This window comes from Clytia hemisphaerica, unplaced genomic scaffold (assembly GCF_902728285.1).
Source record: "Clytia hemisphaerica strain Z4C2 unplaced genomic scaffold, Clytia hemisphaerica genome assembly, whole genome shotgun sequence".
In the NCBI taxonomy this organism is placed as follows: Eukaryota; Metazoa; Cnidaria; class Hydrozoa; order Leptothecata; family Clytiidae; genus Clytia; species Clytia hemisphaerica.
Window position 1 is genome coordinate 2,078,448 of NW_027103562.1, and position 25,861 is coordinate 2,104,308.

Here is a 25,861-nt window from a genome sequence, read left to right on the forward strand (position 1 = left end):
GAAGTAGACAAGAATTTCTAGAGTGTTTCAAAGAGCTATTTTATTTTACTTTCAAACCAACAAACAGTTATTGCTCACGAAACACTAAAAAAATCCACGATAAAGAGCTATCGAGTACCCGAACAAAAAAGGGGACGAGAGGGAGTTTTTACTGGCTCTTATTTGATTTGGTTGGTCGTTAACCAGTAATAAAACAATTTTGTTACTTTTTCTAAAGAACGCGTCATTTTTATTACTTCAAATGACCAATTATTAAAGTATCTTATAAAAACTCCATCTCATCTGAAGAAAAGGGGGCTGTTTTACAGTTACAGCCCTTAGCTGCTACTCAGGAAATTTCTATACAAGAAAGTAAGTCTTGCGATCGCAGAGTAGGAGACAACCTGAATGCTCATCTCTACCCAAAGTGATGAAGTGCGTCACACTTTCCACTTATCCCTGTTCGTTAATTGATGAGCGTCAATCAGAGAGATATTTGCGCCCCGTAGCGAAAGCTCTACCTTTGAACCACGGCTCGCTATTATGAAATATCATATACAGTTGACGCTCTCTAATTCGAGGTTCTACTAATCGATACGCTCCAACTATTCGATAATATTAAAAGTGACCGTCAACGAGAAACTCTCACATATACGACGCTCTACTATTTGATATGCTCCCTTATTCGATGAAAACCCAATGCTCCTTGAAAATCGAATTTAATAGCATACCGTAGACATCAGATTTACTGTTTGTCCGAGTTTGAATCCCATCATTCTTTGCATTAATTGCTTTTGCAAGACTATTACACTTTTTGACAATACAAAAGTAATAACTTGAACGCATTACGAATCAAGATGAAGAGGATTGTGGGATTGAATTTCGATCAAATGTTAAAAGTAATAATTATGACGTTTGCATAGCAGTGTGCTATTGGAGAGAGTCTACTGTACTAAAATTTTCATATACTCACTCTTTGCCAATGACTTGGGATCCTCGCATCATATATACAATCTAACGAATCTCTCAATGTCTCATTCATGATAATCGTCCCATCGATCGCTAGCTTCAAATCCATCAATGTCGTGCGCACGGACGCTATAACGCGTTGCATACGATCTATCTCTTGTCGAAGGAAAATATTGATGGGTTGGTATTGACCCATTTTTTGTAGTTTGGAACGCACCTGGTAATAAAACAATACATACCCAGCTGGCACACAACGTTGTTTCAACGTTCATATAACGTTATATGGACGTTGTGAACGTTAGATAAACGTTGAAACAACGGTATGTGCCAGCTGGGTAAGGATAACTATATGATCGTGGACAGGCTATTCCAGAGATCGCCTCTACCCCCTATGTTGAGGAGGTGTGACGCCCAGGGTGATCTGACAAAAGAGAAAAAAAGGGGTCCTTATTTTTTTTAGATCCACAGGGGGGGAGGGTGGTACCTTTTCCAGAAAAGACCTCCTCAAAATGGGGGTAAATTTTTTTTTGGAATAGTCCATTGAGTTTAAAGCCCTAAGAGGAATCTCCAACCTTTCTCACGCAAGAAAAAGTGAAGCCTTGACAGTGATTTTTTTAAGAATGACGGATTGAATTGAGCTCGTTCTTTATTTTTGAGCGGTATATTCTTTGAAATCTGGCGATAGCTTTTACACGTTTTTTTTTTATTAGAACACCTAAAATTTGGCTGAGCCTGGATGTGCTTATTTTTTTAGCGATTTTCAGCCCAAAATTTTCTTAAATGCGTTCTTAATTTTCAGACTACTCTAAATCGACAATATCATGCAAAATAAAGAGCACTTAAAATTGGTAAAATTTGGACAATATTTGACTCTCGAATTTAGAAGATCCACCTCTAAGTTCGGTTAAAACTCCTTGAAAAGAAGAAAAAATTGTAGTTTCTTGTCATTTTTTCCCAAACTGAGGCTGGGCATGTTCTTACAATGTTCTTAATTTTTCGACGAATTTCAGCCTAAATGTTCTTATAAACTAGGTTCTAATAAAAAAAAAAAAAACGTGTACTTTCAATCTGCCGTCTGCATGAAAATCACCCGGCTCACGCGTTTTAGTTGGGAAATAAGTGGCTTCGTATCCATCCAAGAGTTATAACTTCTAGCCGTTCGGGTTCTTTAACTCAAAGAACCTCCATATAAATAAAATAATAAAATACAAACCTCGTGTTTCAAATAGTTCGGTGGTAGTTTTTCCAACATATCATCCGCCAAACGTTGAACAACCGCTTCTCGCGTCTCTCCGCCTGTTGCCGCGCTATCTTTCGGCTGGATACTCAAAATGGTAGCCAGGCAACTTTTAGCGACACTGCTCTGATATCTGCCAAGTATGAAAATAAAGATAATTTGTACTTAATACATATTTTTAAATTTCGATTGCAAGGAAGGTGATGTGTGGACTATTGTTAACCGGTTACTTTTTCGAAGCGGGCTACATGGCTTTTTGCGCAATGCAATTGGTTCTTTTCGCATGACGACGGGCCTACATTGTCCAGAGTTGCCCGTCGTTAGGAAAATTCATTGTGACGTCACTTTTTCAAAGGAAAATGAACAATGCGTTGACATCATTTCTCTCATTTTTTATTTCTGACGTCAGAAATTATAGCAATTTTTTATCTCTTTTCGCTTGTTTTTTCTGTTTTATTTCGCTATTTTTCCTGGATAAAGCGCTAAAAATCAATCAAAGTTGAAGGAAACGGTTAACAAATACAATAATGACCGGTTTTTTTCGGGCTGTACTGAAAATATTGCCCTCGGTCAACGCAACAACCTCGCAAGCTCGGTCGTTACTTGACCTCGGGCAATATTTCTCAGTACAGCCCTCACTAACCGGTCATTATTGTATTAGTTATGATGTCGGTCCTTGGAAGTTAGGTTCATTCAATGGGGGTGCATGTTTTTTTATAGGCAAGTGACTTCCCCTTGGTCAGGCTCGTGTATGCTTAAACTTTCAAAGTATTCAGGCCTAGCATATGCTTATTTATATGCTTATGAATTATAATGCTTATAATTTACCCGAGCCAATTTTTTGAAAAATCTCAGAAATTATTCGATACAAAAAGCGTTCAGATTTTGGGAGCAGTGGTATGTGGCTAGTCGTAAATGTATTTTTTACTTGATTACTTCCAAAACTGTTTGAATATTCCAGGCTGGTGTATATGCTTATGTTATGCTTAGGAAATCTGCAAATCCGAGCCTTCATATACAGTTGACGCTCTCTAATTCGATTTTCAAGGGGAATCGGATTTTCATCGAATACGGGAGCGTATCGAATAATAGAATGTCGAATAGTAGAGCGTAGTTTATGAGAGTATCTTAAGGAAATTTGACGGGACTTTCAATTTCATCGAAAACGGGAGCTTATCGAATAGTAGAACGTCGAATTAGAGAACGTCCACTGTACTTATAGAAAAACATGTATTAGGGGTATCAACTCATTAAATGTCGTCACTCCGTAACTTCAACTTTTCAAATGCATTTTTGGATTTCAATACACATCCCTAAGAGAAAATGCAAATCTCGACTTTGTTTTTTATTCGGGCTGAGTAAAAAACAGGGCTGTGTGGCCTAGCGTCTAGGCCCAGACCTGAAGGTACAAGACGGAACAAATAGAGTGTTTTCATATGATATCAGTGGCACTTAATGGGTTAAAATAGCAGTCAGTTCATTTTTGTGATTTTCCTCAGGAAGGGGCGATAATTCAAAAACTTTATCACAAGAACCATTGTAAATGTAAATAAAGCACTTACGTTATATCGGCATTGGGGTGCAAGCCAAAGACTTCAGGATTATCAACCGTGGGCAAACTTTCGATGTAGTCCAAGTAGTGGTCACATTTATTACACTTTGGTATTGTGTAACCATGGTAAAATTTGAAGGTCGGCAAAAACATTGATTCACTGAACCAGACCTGGTGAAGATAAATACGAAATTGGAAAATCAGTGATTTAAAGTAGAAAAAAGCATCGCCAGTTAGCAACTTTACCTACAAGCACTTAGGAAACTTTATATTTGCCGAAATCGGCTCTCGTTAAAGTTGAAAAGAATTCCTGCCTAATCCGAAAAAAGTTCGCCCCTACATTAACCTTTTTCATAATCACCAAAATCACCATTAATATTTTAAGGGGGAAAAACCTTTGTATCCTGTCATACACCAAAATCAAAAAAATACTTGTCAAAGTTAGTCTAGACAGCCAAGATTTTTCTGTTCACTGCGCTGTAATTAGAATAGGAAGGGCGAAAAAGATGGGCCGTCAAGACTAGATCTTAATTCTCTTAAGATATTTAAAATGACGTTTTTTTCTTCATTCTACCATTAATTGGAGTAAAAACTTTCATCAAAACCATTGACTTGAAAATAAACTGGTCAGAAAACTTGAAAGGGGAGTCTAGACTGGAATACTTGAATTGATCAAAGAAGGACACAGTATATGTACCTTTGTGAAGGTGTTCAGAAGTCTCTTATCGTAATCGTCCGTAACTCGTCCGCCATATTGGACCTGGCCGATCATGTATCGCACGGTTGTCCAGGAAACGCCTCGCTTGATGTCCATATCATCCAAATGGTTTTGTATGAATTGTACGGAAGACGAGAAATCTGATTGGTTGAATTCGTATGGGATATTCCAACCCAGACTCCCGAATTTGCGTCTCTCTTGGACTGTAGTGTGAAGGAAGGCGACTGCGTATAACATGGGTTTCCATTGGTGGAGGTTGGTAATGTCTAGTTGGTCTTGAGTGATTCCTGAAAATAGTTGAGAAAAACATTATTATTAACAGTAATAGAAGTAGAAGAGATATCGAGAAACATGTTTTTCATTGGAAGTTTTGTGAAGTATCAGTGAAAATGGGACAATTTGTAATGCACTTCTCAAAAAAAAAAATCCCTAATCAAACTCATCAGAGATAAGTTAATTGGGTCTTGTAAAGTTAAAGACTACAAATCAGAGGGCGAAAGATATCTTAAGTAATGTTTCAATATTTCTATATAAAATGTTATCAACTTATCCCCTGTGTATTATCGACTTTTTATGCTTACTGGTGGCGCCAGATAGTAGTCTATGATACACGGGAACGATGACGTTTCAGCGAAAACGCGTTTACAGTATCGTAAATTTGATCAACAATAATAAATCTGAGCGGGGTCCATGCAGTCTAGCACCTGGTGGCCGTAGAGCTGCCAAGAGGTTAAAAGTGATTAAATACACCTAAAAGCTCACATCAAAAAATAAAGTTGTATTTTACCTGTGTATGTTCGTTTCAGTCCAGGTTTCAAGCCTTGTGGTGGCTCATTGGTAAATTTGATGGACATTTGAAGCAACGTGATCGGAAAGAGTGGATGAACTTCTGTTGTGATCCACAAGCGAAAGGAGTTGTCAACATTGTCAGATGTGGTGATAAGGTTCATTAACTCATCCATAAATGGAAGACCCAAATGACAGTTCTGGAGTAACACCCATCCACCCTGAAAAAATTAGCTCTAGTTTAGACGGCACACTTTTTACCCTGCCTATTCTAATTGTGAATTAATGTGGGCATAAAGTGAGCTGTCTAAAGTCAATGCATTGCCCTCTTTTGACGTCAATGCAATGTCTTCTTTCAAACTTTTCCAAGCGAAGATTTTAACTGCCAACTCTCGCGACTACGCTGGCATGGTTTTCACATGGTATCAAAAAAGAGTGCACAATGGAGACTTTTGCCCAGAACGTCCATTTAAAGTCCATATACATTATAATATAACGTAAAAGCAACGTTGTGTGTAAGCCGGGAGGTCTGGGGAGGACTGGTGAGGAGTGATCGTGACTTTTGGATTTGAACGAAAGCCAGAAAAACAACAACAAGCGATACTTTTATGGACCTACCTGGTTATCAAACTAATCAGTGAACATTGAAACAGTAAAACACATAAGACATAACTGGTCAAAATACAAAAAAATAAAGAAAATGAAAGCATATCTATTGAGAGAAACTATCAACACTATTGAAAAATATTTTTGAAAAAGAAATAAAAAAGCTATTAAGCGCTTTTTTTTATAAAAACCACTATCAGAAAAATGCACAGCTTAATAAATAAGGTTTCCAGAAAACTCAAACCGTAGCACTCTACCGTGACATTTTCTTCTGTTAGAAAAATAATATAAAACAACAATTTCTAATAACATTGATATATGCTCATAAATAGTGATTTTATATAAAGATTCGTTTTTCACCAAAAAAATAAATAAGTGTTTACAGAAAACTCAAATCATTAGCCTCCACCGTGACTTTCACGTAAAAAAAATAATAAAAATAATAAAAATAATAAAATAAATGGCTAAGAACATTGATGTATTCTTATTAAAAGTGGTTCTTAAATTAAAAATACGATTTTTGAGCCAAAAAATTTTTTTTGCAAAAATTGCTTGAGCCATCCTTTAACTATGATTGTACCCTACTTTCATGCTAAAAATCAGAAAAAATTAATGATCCAATTTTTCACAAAGTCCAAAAAACCCGTTTTTAAGCCGTTTTTTGGCCTAAATTTGCCCAAAAAAATTTTTTTTAGAAAATCGGGCTCCGTCACATTCGAGGGTTTATGGTCGTGCACCTTTGTGCCAAAAATCAGAAAAAACTAATGAGCGAATCTCGAGAAAAGCTGGTAACTAACACACTAACTAACGAACGAACGAACATGGGTTAATTTATAGGACCTCCACCCCACCGGGGTAGGTCCAAAAAGACATACAGTTTGCATGGATTGGTTGATCAAACGTCTTGCGTGTATTTCTTGACCTTGTCCCATCGATACTGCTCGACATTCTGGTAAAAAGAAAAAGTAAGCAATTTATTCATTTTACGGTTAACCAGATTTGTAGTAAATTAGAGAGCATCCGACTACGATTCGCAAGGTTTTGTTCGAGTTAAGGAATCATTCGAATTGTAGAGGCTCGAGTTATGGAGGTTCCACCGTAGAACAAAATCATTACCTTTTGAAACATCCGGGAAAAAGGATTTTTCCTCATTGTAAGAAACTTCAAAAAGCTTTTGTAAGGCCGTCTAAACTAGAGCTAATAGACTCATAATTCCAACTTTATTGAAATCACAAATCAAATCGCATAATAGATCTTACCTAGCTTCATTCGTTTAGCCAACTGCTCGATACTGACGGTAGGATCAGAACCCATGGAAAGAAAACAGATCAAAGGTGTCTTGGTGTCACTCTCCGACCACGTTTCATGAAGATCGAGGATGACTCCTTCTGCATATTTCCGCCCTAATGATTCTTCGATGTATTTTCTTGCTTGTGATAAAGTACGGTCTGGTGCCCAGGACCTGTAAACCAAACAATGTTGTTTGTATCATTTTATGTACGTTCAAATAGTCTCTTCATATAAATTTTTATTCTAAACAATATTTCGACCTCCTTAGTGGAGGTCTTCATCGGGTTTACACTTTTATTTGTATATTTTCGGGTACCTAATAAACGGGGGGTTTGGAATAAGTGGAGTTGGTGGGTAAATTCGCAAAACTGAGGGGGTGGGTGGGTGTTAGTTAATAAGAATGTCCTGGTTGGGATAATTTTGAAAAGGAGGCTATTACAGCAGAATTAGGCCAAAAGAGGGAACTTTCAAAAACATTTTCCCAAAAATTAATAAACGAGGGTTGGGGGACTGGGTGGAAAATTTTCGAAAATTAAATAGGGAGACGCTTATTAGGTACCCGAGAGTAAGAGGAGTGTTTATTTCTCAATTCTAATTTCTTTACACTGAGTTTTATCAACCTTTACAGACAGACTTGTTCAATAGTACCTTATTGCTAAAAATATCTATTATGATATAGAAAGAAGGCACGCCCCTTTTGCTGACAAAGCAGAATTGACAAAAGAATTCTGCTCGCGTTGCTCGGGGAGGGAAGAAAGATGTTCTTTCTTTTTGTTTAAAACTGCTGTGTTAGCAAATGGTAGGAGATACAATAAATTATGTCCTGTAACAATTGGATATTTGAGAGAGTCTCTCAGAAACATCCAGTGCAATCCATCTCAGTGTAACTTATAAAAAAGAACTTATGAATCGTATGAAATATCAAAAGGCTTGCTAACCATGAAGAGTTGAAAAGCTTCCAGAACTTACTTAAGTAAATAAGACATGCGTTCGGGGGTCGCCTACACCGAGACACCGACGTGAATATCCTGAATCGCCGTCAAAACCGACAGCGAAAGTCGTAAAAAGCCTTATTTTATCACCCCTTGACACCGAAATAACATCGTTTTTTCTTTACACACCGACAAAAAAGGGCTAATACCGACACACCGTCACACCCGTACACCCCCAATTAACATATCAATGCAATTTGACTTTGATTATACCTGACGAGGAGGAGTTTTCTGAAAGTATCGAGAGAGATATGATAACCATCAGGAATTTCCGCTTCTTCAGGCGTCTCCTTGTCAAACCAAACTTTCCACTGTTTCTCATTACGTCCAATCTGGAAAAGTGAGCAAAATTATAGAGATATTTGTATAAGATATCAATGTTGTAAACACCATAGTCATTATAAAAACAGTGGTCTGACAATGTATTGTATTAGCTTTTTGTTCATATCAATTTTCTTTCGTTACAAACAAAAGACAAGTTGCAATTTACATACTTCTTGATCAAGTTACCAAAATCTCCTCTTGGGATTGGTCTATTTTCTAATCTCATGATCATAAAATAAATCGATGGAAGCTGCGTTTAGACCAACTGGCATTTGTAATTTGGCATTTGCTCATGAGGGATTCGATTTTAATAGCTTTTCCATTGTATTTTCTGTCATTGCATTTTAGGAATCGTCTTTTTAGAGTCATTACTGAAAAGGTGATTCCCTCAAGTTCAACTTTGACAGATCAAACAATGAAAAGCATGGAATTTCTCAAAAACTGCAGTCATTAAGACTGAAACTTTTTGCCGTAGGGCTAGGCTATGGCAAATCTTGCAAATTTTACAATCTATAGAAAGAACTGAATAAAAAACGTGCAAATACTTTAAAAAATCAAAAATGTCATTTTTTCTCTTTGTTTTGGTTCCTTTGTTTTATTTGAAATGCCAGAAAAGGGGATTCCTTTGCTCAAAATGGCATTTCAAATGCCAACGAAATGCCAACACGCTGGCATCATTAGGCATTTGACAAACCGAACAATTGCGCGGAACAATAGAATTCAAAAGAATACTGCAAGCAATTACAAATGCCAGGCTGGTCTAAACGCAGCCGATGTTGGTACGTAAACTCCATCTTTTAACAATAAAAAGAGACAAAAGCATTCCAGATCAGTGTTTTTATAATGGCTATGAAAACACACACCGCCGAGGAGCTCAGTTGGTAGAGAATTCGCCTTACAATGCAAGGGTTGTATGTTCGATCCCCGGCCTAGGCTTATATTGTAATCTGGTCCAGATAATAAGAGCTGAGAGAAGGTGTGGCGCTCAACCTTATAGGTCTAGCGCAAATAGATAAATGGATAGATTTTCTCACTCACAGCTCCGCCGACAGCCACCAGATGAAAAAACTTACTTTAATCACACGCTTAGAGTCATTTTCATATCACTCTCGGTTTAAAGTCGCGCGCCCACCATCCGGCTAGTTACTCAATAGATTTTATCACAAACGTTTAGGAAAATTACAACAAGTATGAGAATCTAACACAAATTTTTTAGCCAAGCAGGGGTTCTGCTTTGTTTTTGGTAGGCTGCCGAATGAAAAATTAGCTCCTGGCGATTTCTAGATTCTAGGTCGGCTAATTCTTAGCAAGCGCAGTGTATTGATTAGCGTGAAAATGTACTTGTGGCGGCGAACCGAACTTTTCGAATGGCGAATCGTAACTTTTTTCATGCCTTGGACCAGCGAAATTCGCCGTACGCTGGGCCTAAGTAAGACCCTTGGCCAAGGGCACTTTTTCGTTGTAGAGGCAATACTACTAAATAGTAGGTACTAAAGAAACCATCGAAAGATCTAACATAGGGTAATCAATATCAAAGAAGCACAACATTAAGCTTGGAAGTGTCCTGGTATCTGTGGATAAATATCCAAAGCTTAACCCAATTTGGACCCGGCGATTCATCCTCCTGGACATCCTCCACCTGACAAAAATTCTAAACTTGCACTTTTCAACTTAGTCTCCGGTCCGAACAAGGTAAAAGGTAAAAGTGTAATCCAGAAACATCCAGAAAGCAAACTCTGTTAGATGGTTTTTGGTTCCTACCTCATGGCGGTATAATCTAGGGTTTTTAGCGGGAGGCTAGGAACTTCGACTGTTTGTATTTTTGTTCCGTTTAAAACCTTATACATGTAAAAAAACAGACAACAAAATATTGTTTTTGACCCTATTAGTTTAAATTGCCGAGCAAATAATCGTTTTGTGTATTATCACCTGGTTGAGAATGTCAGTGAATTGTGGAAGTTTGCTCAACTCCACCAAGTTCAACCAAGTCATATCAAGGATCCATTTGCAAGGTTTTGGTGGAACCTGCTTCAAATCCAACGATGCACCTCCTAGAATGAACGAATGAATGATTAATTCAAAAGTTGCATGGATGAATGAATGAATGGATAGGTGAAAAGGTGGATGAATGAATGAATGAACGAAGGAACGAAGGAACGAACGAACGAACGAACGAACGAACGAACGAACGAACGAACAACGAAACGAACGAACGAACGAACGAACGAACGAACGAACGAACGAACGAACGAACGAACGAACGAACGAACGAACGAACGAACGAACGAACGAACGAACGAACGAACGAACGAACGATATTATATAATAATATAGTCACGGCTATTAATATACGAGTTTAATATGCAAAACCGAGGCCGGCGTTTTTTCATATAAACGCTTTAATGCTAAACTACCTTTGATGAAAGTGGAAAATTCTCTATGTTTGATCAAATTGGACTGTATATCGATCTTCAGTGCCAGCAACAAGGTGAAAAGAAATTTGTCTTTCTCATACAAGCCACGGCATGAATATTTAAAAACGTCGTACGTCAGACAAGCAATTATGTTCGTGATACGTTTGGTCGTGATCGGTGATTGAGGGGACCTGGAAAGAAACAAATATTTCACATTACCAAGAGCACAGGTCATTTCACAGTCGAAATGATTCATGGGTAATCAGGACTGATTGCGCCCCGATAACGGTTTCCCGTTGGTTAGGCGCAAAAATCTTCAAACATTTTCAAAACTTTGGACCAATAGTAAGTCGTCATAAGCGCGCAGTAGTCCTGATTACCTATTACGCTTTGGAACTGTGAAATGGCCTATTAAAGAGTCTTTATAGTCGCTTACATGTTATACAGTAATACAGGTGTAATATAGGTGTTATATGATAACGCATTAAATGTGTTAATGTTAGTAATCCAGTCTTTTACATTATGCCCTACCCTCTCTTGAATCTAATCATCTACCATGCCAGAATGACATTATGTAATTCAAGCGACCCACTCTGAAGTAGTGCCAAGAAACCCTTGTATTAACTAAAGACGTGCCAAGGTTGATAAACTTCCAATATGAATATCACTTGGTCGGTAAACTCAAACTTATTTAGAATGTCAATACACTAATCAACTTTTAAAACGCGAGGAGAATGGGTTAAAGTTTACCAGGATGACGTCAAATGTGATACGTGGCAAGATGTTTTAAATAGCACCCGTGGACCATTATTACAATGTCCATTAGCGCACAAAGTTTTGAATCTCACCGTTCGATAGCTTGATCGAATATCCCGAGAAATTGTTTCAGTGATGTTTGGTACATGCAATTAACGAAAGACATCTCGACAATCAAAAAGTATAAAATGCTTCCACGCGTTGCAACTATGGGAAAATGAAATCAGAAATTAACGAAAGCATTCAGATATTATAATAAAGTAAGTAAGTCTGCGGCCGCAGTCGGAGGCAACCCGAAGGCTCCTCTTTCTCCCTGGGTTGCTCCACTTACCCTTGATCCTTCTTTTAGGCATCAAGTACCATTTTGGAAATCTTTGGTATAAACCGGCCGGGGGTTGAACCCACAACCTTGCGAACCGTAGCCGGATGCTCTACCACTGCACTACGGTTGCTTTAAAGGACGTTAATAAAGGAAGATATATTTATAGAGGTTTTTCATGTGTTATTAAGTTAAGCACCTCCCGCCATTATGAGATGGTGTATTATTTTTCCTGGCCTGCAGTAGTTTGGAAAAGATAGAGAAGCTCTATCTAGTTTTTTTTGTATGATATCTGTATGTATAAACCTATAACACCTTGACGTATTACTCGCTTACCATTTCTAAATTCCTCTCTCGCGTTGTTGATCTTAAGTTCAGTATCAGCAGCAACTGCTAATTTCTGTGCCACCTCTTCGGCAGTCCTTTTGGTGATACTCAACACTTCGATTAAAGATTCGTCGTCCACAAGAGAGCCTATGGGAAAACAAAAACATCAGCATGATATCCAAATAATCATAGCTTATAACCACCGATCTTTATATACCCTGAACCAAAGTTAATTCACGATTTTGATCGGAGTTGGTAAAAAGACGTCACATTTCAAAAGTTTTGGCCTACTAATGGTAGGTTCATTTCTCGTTTCTCCTTGATATTAATTTAGATTATTAATACAAATAAATGTAAGAAAAGCAGAATGCATTTCAAATGTAAGTCCCCGTTGATAAGACCAAACATAGGGTTGAAAATCTTTTTTTGTCTGTGTGCCTGGAAAAAGCAGCGGAAACATCTCGGAAATGCTGCAAGAACATTTTCCCGGGAATGAAAAAGTGTAGCCATCCTTATTTGCAAAAAAGGGGAATAGTCAGAAAGGACATACAATCAAAGGACTTCATTTTGGAGTAATGTTTTTAAGGAAAATGTTCACCAAAAACAAACCTTCGACACTGGTGAGGCGATACAACAAATTATCTTCCAGCTCCTTCATCTTACGTTTGTTGAAAGAAACGTCTTCAATCAGTTTCAATCGTTCTGCTTCTAACTCCTGATAGTAAACAAGTTTGTAAAACAATTACATGTTTTTTTATTAGCATAACGCTTATAAACATATGAAGACTCAGATTTGTAGAATTCCTAAGCATAAACATAAGCATATGTGTCAGAAATATTTTTCAAGTTGTCATTTTTAACAGTTTAAAAAGGTTTGGTAGAGGTCAAGTAAAAAAAAGACATTCCACAGTTGCCACTGCTCCCAAATCTGAATAAATATTTACAAAATTTCTAAAATTTCACTAAAACTTGGCTCGAGGTGAATTATAAGCATGATTCAAAAGCGTATAATAAGCATAAACTATGCCTGGATGCTTTGAGAAATTAAGCATACACGAGCCTGACCAAGGGGCAGACACTTGCTTATAAAAAGAAACATGTACTAAATCAAAATCACTATTGCTTTTTCACTAGTGATCTTTCAGCCAGTTGACAACTGAAGGGACCAATATTTTAGTTCGAATTAAAGAAAGATCTAAGTAGTATAGGTTCGAATTAGAGAGAGTGAACTGTATTTTCAAAATTGATGACAATTTGTTCTTACGCTTTTCTCAGTGAGGATGACACGCCCAAGTAATTGATCTTCTAAACCTTTCATTGTGACCGTGAAATCGATCATAGATGTCCGTGCACTGATCTAAAAAATATTTCACAGGAATTGGCATGAGTAGTATTTAGTTTATCTCGACCGCGGTCGAAAGATGATGGATGATGATGATGATGATGGAGTATAAGCTGTATAATAGGCAGCTCCAGGCTTTTAGGCCTTAGCTCTAGTTTAGACGACCAACTTTCTGCCCTGCATATTCTAATTGTTAGAGTAGGAAGAAAAGTGGGCACAAAGTTACTTTCAAAGAGTGAGAAGAGTTTTACGCTCAAAACGATTGAAGATATAATAGCCTAGTTTGTAGTGACTGTTCAGTGGTCAAGTAGAAGAACAATCATGTGCAATGGATATGTTGGGCCATCAGTTATAATATTATACTTCACGTCACACTAGTTTTACGCAGGAACCTAAAAGCCCCGTGACTCATGACCTACTTGATAGCGGCAATGGGTTGAATCGATATTCTCCAATTGGCCAATCGAGGTTAAAATTTACAAATAATATCAATGAACCTTTGAACGCATGGAGCTTTTTATTTACTATGGAAAAGTAATAAAATGGGACTCGCAAACACTTAGCCCTTAACCACTACATCGCGTGAAAATATACATCTCAGAAATTTGAAAGGCGTAATGGTATATTGGTTATCATCCTTGACTCTGTCCGACTTGCCAGCGCCGTGATCCTTAATTATTCGTGGGTAGGGCCCATCCCGAATGCATTCGGAGGGCTCAAATCATATCTATTTATCTTAAAAATTAGACAAACCTCTGGAGTGTAAGAAGGGTTGGGCAATTTTGTTGTGATGTACATTGTGAAGCCATTCATAACGTCTACTTCTTTGTCACCGAGTTTCACCTGCAGAGTAAAGAAAACAAAAATTTAAGATTTATCTAAATAAGTTTGAGTTTATCGGCCAAGTGATATTCATATTGGAAGTTTGATCGCGTAGCTTGGATCACGAGATTTACGTTTGCTTGGCCTGGTTTGACTACGATTCAAGACCCTACTTTCCAACTTTAGGGGAAAAAAACCCAGGACTAAGATCATCAACGTTTTTATTTGTACGTTATTTGATAATATTTTGGCCCTAGTGTTTGAACATAGTCATTATAAAAAACCCCGGTCTGGTGATGTATTGTTTTAACTTTATTGTCAATTTTCATCATGTTACCATTTTCGATATATGGGATTTATTTATTTTCTTGTCACGTGATCAAAAAAATATGCAAAACAAATCTTTTTATGTACGGAAGCTCTAACTGTTAACAATAGAAGGTAAAAAAAGTAATGGTTCAATGGCGTAGTCTCAAAATATTTATATATTTGTTTCAACATTATGTGTTGAACGGTGAAAGACGATGCGGCTATTGTTTTGATTTTTCCCTGTTTCAACTAAACACATTTAAAAAATATATGATTTCCCAGTTAACTGAGCTATGTCTTTTTCATGACCTATTCGAGAGCAATCCCCCAATTGTTAGAATTTATCCTTTCTTACAGGGGTCGCGGCTCTACTTTGAAAGTGATAGGGCCATGGTATGCGGACTAAGGAAGCGCCACCATGGTTTGCGCCGGCAGGATAAAGTTTTTTTTGAATTTTAACCCTTCTAGATTGCCTAACACATCTTTGTTCCAAGGTCCGTTATTAAACAAATTTAGCTCGATTAGTAAATTTTCTTTTGTTTTGAAAAAAATGTTTGTCTTACCTTGAAACTACTTCCCAGTTTGATAAAATTCTTTTCCAAGATATTATCGAGGACTGGATCAAGTTCTTCGCCTACATCTTCAATGAGTAAAGGTCGTCCGAGAGATAACGCATCTTCAAGGTGTGTCCGGAAATATTTGTGATTCAGTGAAGTCACCTATGTAAGAGAATGATTTAGGAGCTTTAATTTTCCAAAAAAAAAAACCAGATCCTGAAGTCTAGCCCTCCCTGGTGTAGTGAGCATTAGCCTATTTCATGGGATTCGTGCATCTGTTACACGCTTTTTATCTATGCACAAATCTGTGCAGACTTCCTTTCAAGATAGACGTTGAAAAATATTGATTTCTTTGTCATCATTCATGACTTTGGAATTCATGAACTCTTTTCTATTGTCCATATGATCACATCAAGACAGTTTTGAAAAAAAAAATGAAAAAAAAAGGGTGCCTTACGGTTCTTACGGTCCTTGAGAAATACAGAAGAAACTCGATTATTATATTAAGCACCCAATAGCGCCCCGCAACACATACGTCATAATTATCATAATCCTCGCAATTAACGTGCAAAAGAGATTAACGCAAAGGTTGATGGGATTGGAACTCGTACAAACACATCGAGAATAATGATTATATCAAAAAAAAATCTATTCTTAGATTCAGCATGGTGCGCTATTAAAGTTTGAGCTTTTCATTAAAAAACATTAGAAAATGATCCCAAGATTTCACAACCTTGTTTGGAAGCACATTATATCTTACCTGAAGGCCATGGTCTTTTTCTTTATTTTTGATCCAGATTTTCCCTTGACTTTGTGGATCAATAAGAAGAGGGTAGCGAGCAGCTTTGCTGACAATAATACCATTTTGTGATGAAAGCTCGTCGTTGGGGAGGCCTTGTAAGTTCCACTCTGCTAGCTGTAAACGAAGAAAAGATATTTACGAGTGGATAGAGCCTCTACAAAAGCAAGATAAAAAAATGATCAATGTATTATTTTTAACCGAAAAATGGAGAATGAAAGTCGAAACAACAAGCGAACTGCTAAGCCATGGCGCATACCATGACACTCGAACGACACTGGGAAAGCGTTGCTCACGCGATGCCCAACCTCGTGAGTGACACCACACACCACAATGTCTGTCTCATCTACCCACACACTCATTTCAGAGTAATGGTACCCAATTCCCCTCACATGGCATGGGTTGGTAGGGCGATGGTACATTCACTTGCCAAGTGAATCGAAGTGACACGACGGGAATGGAACTCGGGCCCGTTTTTTTATTGAAAAAATTTTAAAATTCGTGATATAATGTGTTTGTTGAACAACCCTTAAGAGTGCTCAATACTCTTCGTAGAGCAAATGCAATAAAGTTATCACCATATGTAAAAAACATCCTAACAACACATCATCATGTATTTTATTTGGTGATTTTTGAAATATAACTTTATAAAATTCATGATATTTATACATGGGAATGGAACTCGGAGCTGCTTTTTTATTGAACAAAAATGATAAAATTCGTGATATTTATACATACCGTAGCTGTATCTACCAAGAGTGAAGTAACGTTTAATTTGAATGTGAAAGGAATTTGTCTCTGATGTAATTCTTTTTGCCAGTTCTTCTCTAGGGATTTACGGAATTCTTGGTTGAAAGGACCACTGTAGGAGAGGAATGCTGTTCCTAACAACACGTCACCCACCAAACTGAAAATGTAAATATTTTTTGAGTGAATAATTATAATAAGACACACCACGTTGTTTTGGCATCCATCTTACGTTGTTTTGGCATTCATCTTAAGGCCGGTCTCCACTTTCGCGCGACATGAGCTAAACTTTTTTGACTTTTTTGTAAGGTCATTGGCTGATTGAAAAATGAAGCAATTCCATTAGTCAAAATTGACATAACGGATGAAAAAAGTAGAACTTCCTTAAACAGCTGTTTTTTTTTTGTTAGCACGAACTTTTCCATGACGTAATCTCTTCTTCAGGCAAAAAAGGTTAAGAGAAAAACTGTCACCCATTTCGCGCGAAAGTGGATACCGGCCAATCATCTTATGTTGTTCTTCGCAGCGGCACGAGGTCAGAACTTGAGAAAAATAGAAATCTGCCGAATTAAGCTACCGCCAAATTTATTTTTTGCACCATCCCCCGAGTTAGAATCTCGCCAAATCTAATTCATAGCATACATTCTTATATTTCTTACTATTATAGGTCTTAAAGGAGGTTACCATATCAATATTATGCAAATTTAAAAACCATTTTTGGCACAAATATCCTGCAACCGTCAAAAAAATCCCGCAAAGAGTTCCTTTCTTTAAGGTAGAGATTGATCGTATGTTTTCAAGAAGCAAAGGTGAGCTTAAAAAATTTGTTTTCCCTTGAAATATGATCAAATTTCATTGGTTAATTCTCCGTAGCGAAGATTAAGGACGAGGTTGTTTTGACATTACATGTCCTCTTAACCAGGACCTTCCTATAAACTAAATTATTTATTAGTTAAACTCACAGATATCTTATATAAAACATTAGATGGAGCTTTTCCTACCCTATTCGAAGCAAAATAATTTACCATCTTAAATGAAGTGACTGAAGTCATTGCAGTGTCAAAAGAGTTTCAACATTAAAAACCAATGTTTCTACTGTGACCTACTTTCTGCAAAGGTGGCGAATTATTTTGCTTCACTTGCTGTTGCTTGGGAGTTACAGAGTAGCTCTATCTAGTTTTTATATAAGATATATGTGGTTAAACTGCGTAAAAAGGCGTTTTTTTGTCTAACGGGTTGTGTAATTGTAATCTTCGATATACCGTTCAGTTTGTTGTGCGAATTCTTTACTTTGTTCTGTCCACCGTTCTTTTTCACCACCAAGTCCATTGATCAGGGCTGATGCAGCTACCATTTTGCGTTTGCATGTCTCTGCATCGTCGACTAGAATCTATGATCGAGATAAAATTCTTAGAAGTCAGTAGAACAAACCTTTATGGACTTTTAAAGGTTTTGTTTTTAATAAAATTGATATCGTTTGCTTACTAATCATTTTTAAATCACAAGCTTTTTCACATTGAATTGACACGAATGTGGAGCAAGATTGGTCAGAAAGAGGGAAACAAAAACATTTTTTTGCTTATATAAGCCTAATATAATAGGTAGACACTGTCCTGTTATGAAAGGGGAACACAAAATAAAACCTTTAATACGTTCACTGCCGAGCCCTTTTCAGGAATCGAAAATTTGATCTCTTGGTCTTGGAATTTCTTTGAAAGTTTGACATTCAGAGGCACCCGTATCCTTAGTTTTGCCTTCAGTTTGTATATCAATAGACTTAGAATTCCACGTAGATCCCAAAAATGCAAGCAATAGTTTATTTATCAGAAGTAAATGGCTCTTTGAAAAACTGCCGGTATTTTGACCCCTAAACTACGAGTATACCCGTAGTCGGCAGCGTACGTGGTAAAGCATCAATTTTTGTGTGATATTTCTTGATAAAATTCTAACACATTTCGAACATTCCTATTCCAATTCCAGAATCTTTGTGCCCTGGGTTTCCTACCTGTTTTTCGCGCATGGCACTTTCATATTCTGCCTGTGCGGCATCTAATTCTTTCTGTTTTTCGTCCAACTGTTGTTGAGCTGTTTGTAAATCACTCATCGCCAGTTCTAACTTTGCTTCTTGAATTGAAAGGTTTGCCTAAAAGTTGAGAGTTATATAAGAAAAAAAACTATATAAGAACATAAGACTTCGATGACCAAAGTGTTCAGAGCAAGTTAAGAATATTTTAAAGCTTTGTGGACTCTAAAACACCCGATTTATAAGGAAAATGGACAAAGAAACATCTCGATTTGGTGAAAATAAGAACATGTTAAGAAAACTTTTAGGCGTCAATCTCAAAATGTTAAGAACATCCGAAGGCTTCAAAAATTTTGGATGCTTTTATAAAAGAGACGTGTAAAATCTCAGTTGTCTATGATGATCAGTTATCAGTAATCAGTTGGTCATGACATAACAAATTTTTGATATCCAGAATAAAGGGAAGTTTACTTTAAGAGGAAGGACTTCTTTGTTGACGGAGAAAAATTTGGCCATTGCTTTCGTCCACGAACACAACCCAGCTACGTTACCACAAACCTATAATACAAAGGTAAATTAGTACACCTGATATGAAAACTTAAATGATCATAGTATATTTAAAACATATCCATCATGTTGTAATCTCATGCTCATCACAAGTCCTCTCATTGAAACACCCCTGTGTCATAGACCCGCTGGGACCTCAGCCCCACTGGAAAATTTGGCAAAAATTTCATCCCCGATGGGAAAATACCCGGGAATTTCAGCCCCACTGGGAATTTGAATTTGATTTCATCCCCATTCGAGATCCTATGTTCAAAAATTGCACTCCAAAACTGAAATCCCCACTGGATTTTTTAACCTTGGAACAATAAAATTTCTATCCCCATTTGGATGTCAATAGAAATTTTTATCCCCACTGTAAAAAGTTCCAACGGGGCTGTGAGACAGGGGTGTACAGAAAGAGAAACATGAATTGAAAGGGAAATCTTACAAAGATTTTTCAAGTTACGTAATTTCCATTATTATGGAAGCAAACGTTCGATATGCGTAAGGGATCACCTCTACAGATTCGAATATTTGCTTCCATAATGGCGGAAATTACGTGACTTAAGAGAACAAAATGAATACTCGTTTAGCATTTTCCATGGTGTAATCTTCAGCTTTGAAGTAAGGCTCCATTAATTCCACCATCTCTTCATTTATAGTGTCCTTTGGGAATTCTTGCAGCGCTTGAAGAAAACCCGCTTGTGACATGAACTATAAAATTAGAAGTTTACCAAAGACATTTTTTAGCGAATTGTGAAGCCCAAAACTTCAAGATTTTTATTACCTAGACATTTATTCATGATATGCACCATTGCAATGTCTTCCATTCCACCCAATAGCTGATTGGTTGAAAGTGACGAATTGACTGATTTTACGTCACTTACAACCAATGAGCGATTGGTTCCGTGATGTAATGTCATGTCAGAAGACATTGCAGTGGTGCATATCATGAATAGTCAAGAATAAAATACTTTAATCAGACAGGAGAGACTCAAATATATGCCTGGTTATTGCTGGTTGAAACAGTTTAGATTAAAAAAAAACGTAAAAATTAAGTCGATGCAACTATACAAAATTCCTACTACACGAAGGAAAATATAGAGTTTTTTTTAGAAAAAGAGCTTTAAGAAAATATTTTTTTACCCTGAGTGATTCAGACCAAGACGCTTTATTTCCAGGGCGGTCAGGATCAGGAGTGACTGGATCAAGACCCTTCCTGGACAGTATCAAGACACAATCCATGATTCTCATGATCAGTGGAGGTGGTTTCCCAAGGCGGCGCACTGTAGCGATGTCAGCTGCTTTGATTGTCTGGAATAATTTCACATGAATAGAATAGGGTCTCATGAGGGACTATTTTTTGAGGAATCTTTTTTATTCGTAAAAAAACCACAACTTGCCTTTTTCTTCTAAAATCTTGTCTATCTAAATACAACAATCGGATGAAAGTTTTTTTAGGGCGATTAACCAGCGTAGGGCCTAAATTTTGTGTAACCTATCAAAAATTACCAAGTACTAAATAAAAATATGACTTACCTGAAGTGCGGCTTCTGCTTCTTCAAGGGCAGGCTTGGCGGCTTCCAGTTTCACTTCGGCCACTGCTTTATCCTCCTATCAAAAAGAAAGGTATCATATGCAAACAGGTAAGTAATTATTTTAATTTATGTCCAAAAAATTCTTAAATACACGGTACCTATTTTCCTAAGTAATACCCCCAGTTTTCTCTTGGAAGGGTAAAATTATTAAAGACATTAGATAATTATGAATATTTTTATTAAAAATCTCCCATTTGAAAAAGAAAAATATCAGGAAGAAATTCAGACCGAATACAAAAACATCAAGAAAATGAAACCATGAATTTCCGTACCCCGATTACATCCACAATAGCTTGCGCTCGATCTTTCACTTCTTGGACTTGCGATTTCACTTTCTCAGCAGCGTGTGCTTTCTGTGTTACTTCCTTCAAGACGGCCTCCGCCTTTACTGAAGCCACGGCAAGTTCTTTCTCCTTGACCAACAACTCTTTAGAGAGTTCGGCCACGGACCTGCTTGCCTCCATTAGCTTATCGAGACCGATATTCATTCGGTGTGCAAGGCCGTCGATCTCAGTTTTCTGAGCTGCATACACTTGCTTGTAAGAGTTCATAAAGGAAAGGTATGACTTTGGAGTGACGTGTGTTTGACGACGAAATCTAAAATATAATTTAGTAAAATAGAATTTTGGTTTCAGATAGAAAATAGATTTTACACTATCAAAGTCGATATATATTGAGGCAGGAATATCATCTTTCAGCATTGTTGAAATAGAAATTCGTTTGAGACTGAAAAACGTTGAGCCCTGATAAAAAATGATACCGCTTTTGAAGCATCGTACATCCCCTCAAAAAGTTTTTCCGACATCACCTCATTAACAGAAATACCACGACTACGTCTCTGTGCATAGTGACAAAGAAGTTTCCGCTAGACTATTGTTTGACAAAGAAGTTTCCGCTAGACTAGTGTTTGACAAAAACGTTTCGGCTAGAGGGCTAGACTAGTGCTTGGTAAAAACGTTTCCGATAGACTAGTGCTTGGTAAAAACGTTTCCACTAGACTAGTGCTTGGTAAAAACGTGTCCAATAGACTAGTGCTTGGTAAAAACGTTTCCGATAGACTAGTGCTTGGTAAAAACGTTTCCGCTTGACTAGTGTTTGACAAAAACGTTTCGGCTAGACTAGTGTTTGACAAAAACGTTTCGGCTAGACTAGTGTTTGACAAAAACGTTTCGGCTAGACTAGTGTTTGACAAAAACGTTTCGGCTAGACTAGTGTTTGACAAAAACGTTTCGGCTAGACTAGTGTTTGACAAAAACGTTTCGGCTAGACTAGTGTTTGACAAAAACGTTTCGGTTAGACTAGTGTTTGGTAAGAACGTTTCCACTAGACTAGGATCTGGAAAAAACGTTTCCGCTATATGGTTTGGTAAACAAGTTCCGCTAGACTAGAGTCAAGCTAACCTTTCAAAGTAATCTTTGCAATAGACAGCGACACCATCATGAATGGAACCCATTGCTTTCACCAATTCATTCTTTGTTTCTTCAGTACATTTGATCTCGAAGTTCGACAGATAATGCATTGCAACCTGGTGTCCGAAAAAAAAAGAATGACAAGTAAAGTGTCCGCTAGTATTCTATCTGACAAAACTTTTTTGGCAGTATTCGATAGGGCGAACACGTTGAGGATGGTTAAAATTCTGAGGCTTATGACCTAATAAAAAGGCCGACAGCTCTCGAACTATCATGTTATCACAAAATTAAAACATAAAATTATTAATTGTTTTTATCAAAGAATGAAGAAAAAGACACGAGTTGATAGAACAAAAAACATAAAAAGTTTTCTATTATTCGAACCCGCAAAGGGGGCTGGTTTATCAAAAAATTTGTTCCAGTTAAAAAGATATTCGAAAAAAAAAAATCTAATGATAAATGGGCCAGGAATCAAATAACCCGATTAAGTACACGTTTTTTTAAATAAGAACAAACTATATAAGAACATTTTAAGACAAAAATACTCAAAAGAACGGTGAAAATAAGAACATGTTAAGAACATTTTTAGGCTTAAAACTAAAAAGGTTTTAAGAACATCCGAAGGCTTCAAAAGGATGTTCTTATAAAAAAAAACGTGTAACAAGTGATACTTTTATGGACCTACCTGGTTATGCATATTTAACACATTTATAATGAATATCTACGTGACGTGACCATTAAACAATCATTCAGAACGTTTCTTATAAAAAAAACATTTAGAAACCAAAAACCCGTTTTTTAGCCTTTTTTTGGGCCAAATTTGCCCAATAACATTTTTATTTGAAAATCGGACTCCGTCACATTCGAAGGTTTATAGTTATGCATCTTTGTGCAAAATATCATAAAGAATGAAAAACCCAATCTCGAGAAAAGCTAATAACTAAGTAATTGATAATGTGCTTATAAAAAATATCGAATCTGGCCAGTTTTTCTTAGTGAACACGCCAAGCAACTAAAATTTCCTGTCTTAAACACACATATTCTTCAAAAGTAAGCCCTCATGAGCAAAAAAAACATCTATCTCATCAAACAAATTGAGTAATTCGGCTAAGAACATTGATGTATGCTTTTAATAGTGATTCTTATAGATAAAGATGCGTTTTTTGAGCCGAAAAATTATTTTTTTACAAAAATCTGCTTGAGCCATCTTTTACCTACTTTCATGCAAAAAATCAGAAAAAAACAATGATCCAATATTTTACCAAGTCCAAAAAACCCGTTTTTTAGCCGTTTTTTGGCCCAAATTTGCCCAAAAATTTTTTTTTCGAAAATCGGGCTCCGTCACATTTTGGCCATTTTGCACCTTTGTACCAAAAATCAAAAGATTCCTATGATTCAATCCTGAGAAAAGTTGGTAACAGACGAACGAACGGACGGACGAACGGACGAACGAACAAACATAGGTTAATTTATAGGACCTCCACCGGGGTAGGTCCAAAAAGACATGATTACACCAAAGTGCAATGTTAAGAAATTTGGAACTTGGTCTTTTATAGTAAAGTAAGGAAAAGGTCTGTAAACTTAAGTATCCCTCTAAGACTATACCTGAATCTCTTAAAGTATACGGATTTGTGCTATAGAAATCTCTTGATAAATAGACCAGGAATCAGATTATAGCCCGCCGATAGAACAGATAAACATTCATGATTACAGTAAAGTAAAGTCTGTAAAACCCAGTTTTTTTTATTTCAGAAATGTCCAGAGAAAGGTGAAACTCAGGAATCCCTCAAAGTCTATACCTGAATGAGTGCTTCTTTAGGCCACCTTTGGAACCAATTGATAGTGCATCCACTGATCAAACCGGGAAATTGTAAGGCGCGTTGTCGGAACTTCTCGCCAACCTATAAAGAAGTGAAGAAAGTTTTATTGTACGAAAGTCAATTAATTCACCTAGGAATTCATATCTTCACAACGCACAGTAAACGCCGGTGTATATTCAACTTTCGACTCTGTAAAAAAAGATTAATACGCCTATCAAATCAACGCTACCAACCTATAAAGAGTGAAGAGGCTGGGTTCAAGTTTGTCTGTACATCGCTTTTTCAAAAAAATCAAAAACTCGGATAGCGTCTATTGCTGGCCTCGAACTTTAATAAGTATTCTTACCGGCGAGAAACATAGAACAACGTGTAAATTGCTTCGAGCTCGATTGATGAAATATTCGTAAAGGTTTTCAGAAGTTGGTGGACGCCTTGGATACTCTTTCTTCATGACGGGGATAAGTTCAGATGTGATTTCGTCGATCTCGTCACGCGCAAATAAATTGGATACCTAAAAAACGTGGTTTGTTAACAGGTAAGGTAAGGTAAAGATTTCAAATAAGCTGATTCGGTTTGTTTTTAATGGAGGTGATAAGCTTACAGAGCAGGCAGACAAAAAAGCTTTCTCCAGCAAAAAAAAATTGAAGCCAAAATTTGACATTTTAAATTTCGTGCCGATGGATATTATATTTGTTTTCGGAGCGCGAGATAAAAAAAATTAGGCGGCAAACGCTATTTCGCATCTCTCAAACCAGTGAAATTGCTTGTTGTCACGTGATTTCTTTGGTAGGAAATCCTACCAAAACTTGCTTCACTTTTCGATAAAGGCCGTGGATCTAGCCCTTAGGGCTATGATAAATTTCGGGCTATGATAAATTAGTAGTGATAACCCGGGTCCACTTAAAGCTTCCTTAAATACTGGATGGCGCGAATAAGTGGCCCGGTAGGATATGACAGTTCTCCATTTTGACGTTTCGCTTACATGGACTGTAAAACAGACTCTAGTATAAGTTGATATAAAAGAGTTCAGCGATTTTCGAGAAAAATTCGAATAACAAAAATAATGACTACAGTGGGCTCTCTATAATTCGAACTTCTATTATTCGAATCTTTCTATAATTCGAACTAACACTGAACCCTAAGCTGGAGAGTAATGTAAAATGCTCTTCATGATTTGAATCTTTCTTTAATTCGAAGAAAAGTAGTCGTTCGTATTTGATAACGTGATTAAAAAATGGCCAAATCGATTTTCCAATTTTTTTTATTAACAAAGAAAAGGAAGTTATTCTTACTTCACCCGATGAGAGGACATTATTGAGATATTCCAAGAAGCCTTCATCTTTAACTTCTTGATCAGTGAAAACGAAAGTGATCCCTTTGCCTTGTTCACCAGCCACTCGATACAAATATTTCAAATCCTCCATCAGATTCGTCAGGTTGTAGGATCTTGAAATTAAATAATCTTTCTTGGAGACTTCGTATTCCACACCGTTGTAAGTTTGGCTACCCTCTTTTTAAGCGCTTATGAACAGTCTAGAACACTGACCTTTATATACCCCTGGACCAAGTTTCTCAATCCCGTCTAAGCAAAATCTTTGATCGGAGTTTTTCGAAAAGTGG

At 37.0% G+C, this 25,861-nt stretch overlaps 1 protein-coding gene across 1 annotated transcript in view; it reads right to left on the reverse strand.

Moving 5' to 3' along the window:
- LOC136800805 (dynein axonemal heavy chain 5-like) overlaps positions 1 to 25,861 on the reverse strand; it is a 65,080-nt gene that overhangs the window by 1,575 nt on the left and 37,644 nt on the right. Inside the window, exons 39-67 of the mRNA XM_067057461.1 lie at positions 25,534 to 25,687; positions 24,588 to 24,752; positions 24,221 to 24,322; positions 22,413 to 22,537; positions 21,285 to 21,609; positions 20,954 to 21,028; positions 20,561 to 20,728; positions 20,000 to 20,128; positions 19,340 to 19,426; positions 18,851 to 18,988; positions 18,108 to 18,235; positions 16,837 to 17,005; positions 16,060 to 16,215; positions 15,306 to 15,461; positions 14,365 to 14,454; positions 13,534 to 13,626; positions 12,879 to 12,984; positions 12,279 to 12,416; positions 11,716 to 11,830; positions 10,868 to 11,058; positions 10,383 to 10,504; positions 8,343 to 8,461; positions 7,107 to 7,309; positions 6,723 to 6,796; positions 5,243 to 5,462; positions 4,435 to 4,742; positions 3,748 to 3,908; positions 2,162 to 2,318; positions 953 to 1,165 (exon numbers count right to left, since the gene is read on the reverse strand). Of these exons, the coding sequence (XP_066913562.1) occupies positions 953 to 1,165; positions 2,162 to 2,318; positions 3,748 to 3,908; positions 4,435 to 4,742; positions 5,243 to 5,462; positions 6,723 to 6,796; positions 7,107 to 7,309; positions 8,343 to 8,461; positions 10,383 to 10,504; positions 10,868 to 11,058; positions 11,716 to 11,830; positions 12,279 to 12,416; positions 12,879 to 12,984; positions 13,534 to 13,626; positions 14,365 to 14,454; positions 15,306 to 15,461; positions 16,060 to 16,215; positions 16,837 to 17,005; positions 18,108 to 18,235; positions 18,851 to 18,988; positions 19,340 to 19,426; positions 20,000 to 20,128; positions 20,561 to 20,728; positions 20,954 to 21,028; positions 21,285 to 21,609; positions 22,413 to 22,537; positions 24,221 to 24,322; positions 24,588 to 24,752; positions 25,534 to 25,687 (4,387 nt within the window). The remainder of the gene's footprint in view (positions 1 to 952; positions 1,166 to 2,161; positions 2,319 to 3,747; positions 3,909 to 4,434; positions 4,743 to 5,242; positions 5,463 to 6,722; positions 6,797 to 7,106; positions 7,310 to 8,342; positions 8,462 to 10,382; positions 10,505 to 10,867; positions 11,059 to 11,715; positions 11,831 to 12,278; positions 12,417 to 12,878; positions 12,985 to 13,533; positions 13,627 to 14,364; positions 14,455 to 15,305; positions 15,462 to 16,059; positions 16,216 to 16,836; positions 17,006 to 18,107; positions 18,236 to 18,850; positions 18,989 to 19,339; positions 19,427 to 19,999; positions 20,129 to 20,560; positions 20,729 to 20,953; positions 21,029 to 21,284; positions 21,610 to 22,412; positions 22,538 to 24,220; positions 24,323 to 24,587; positions 24,753 to 25,533; positions 25,688 to 25,861) is intronic.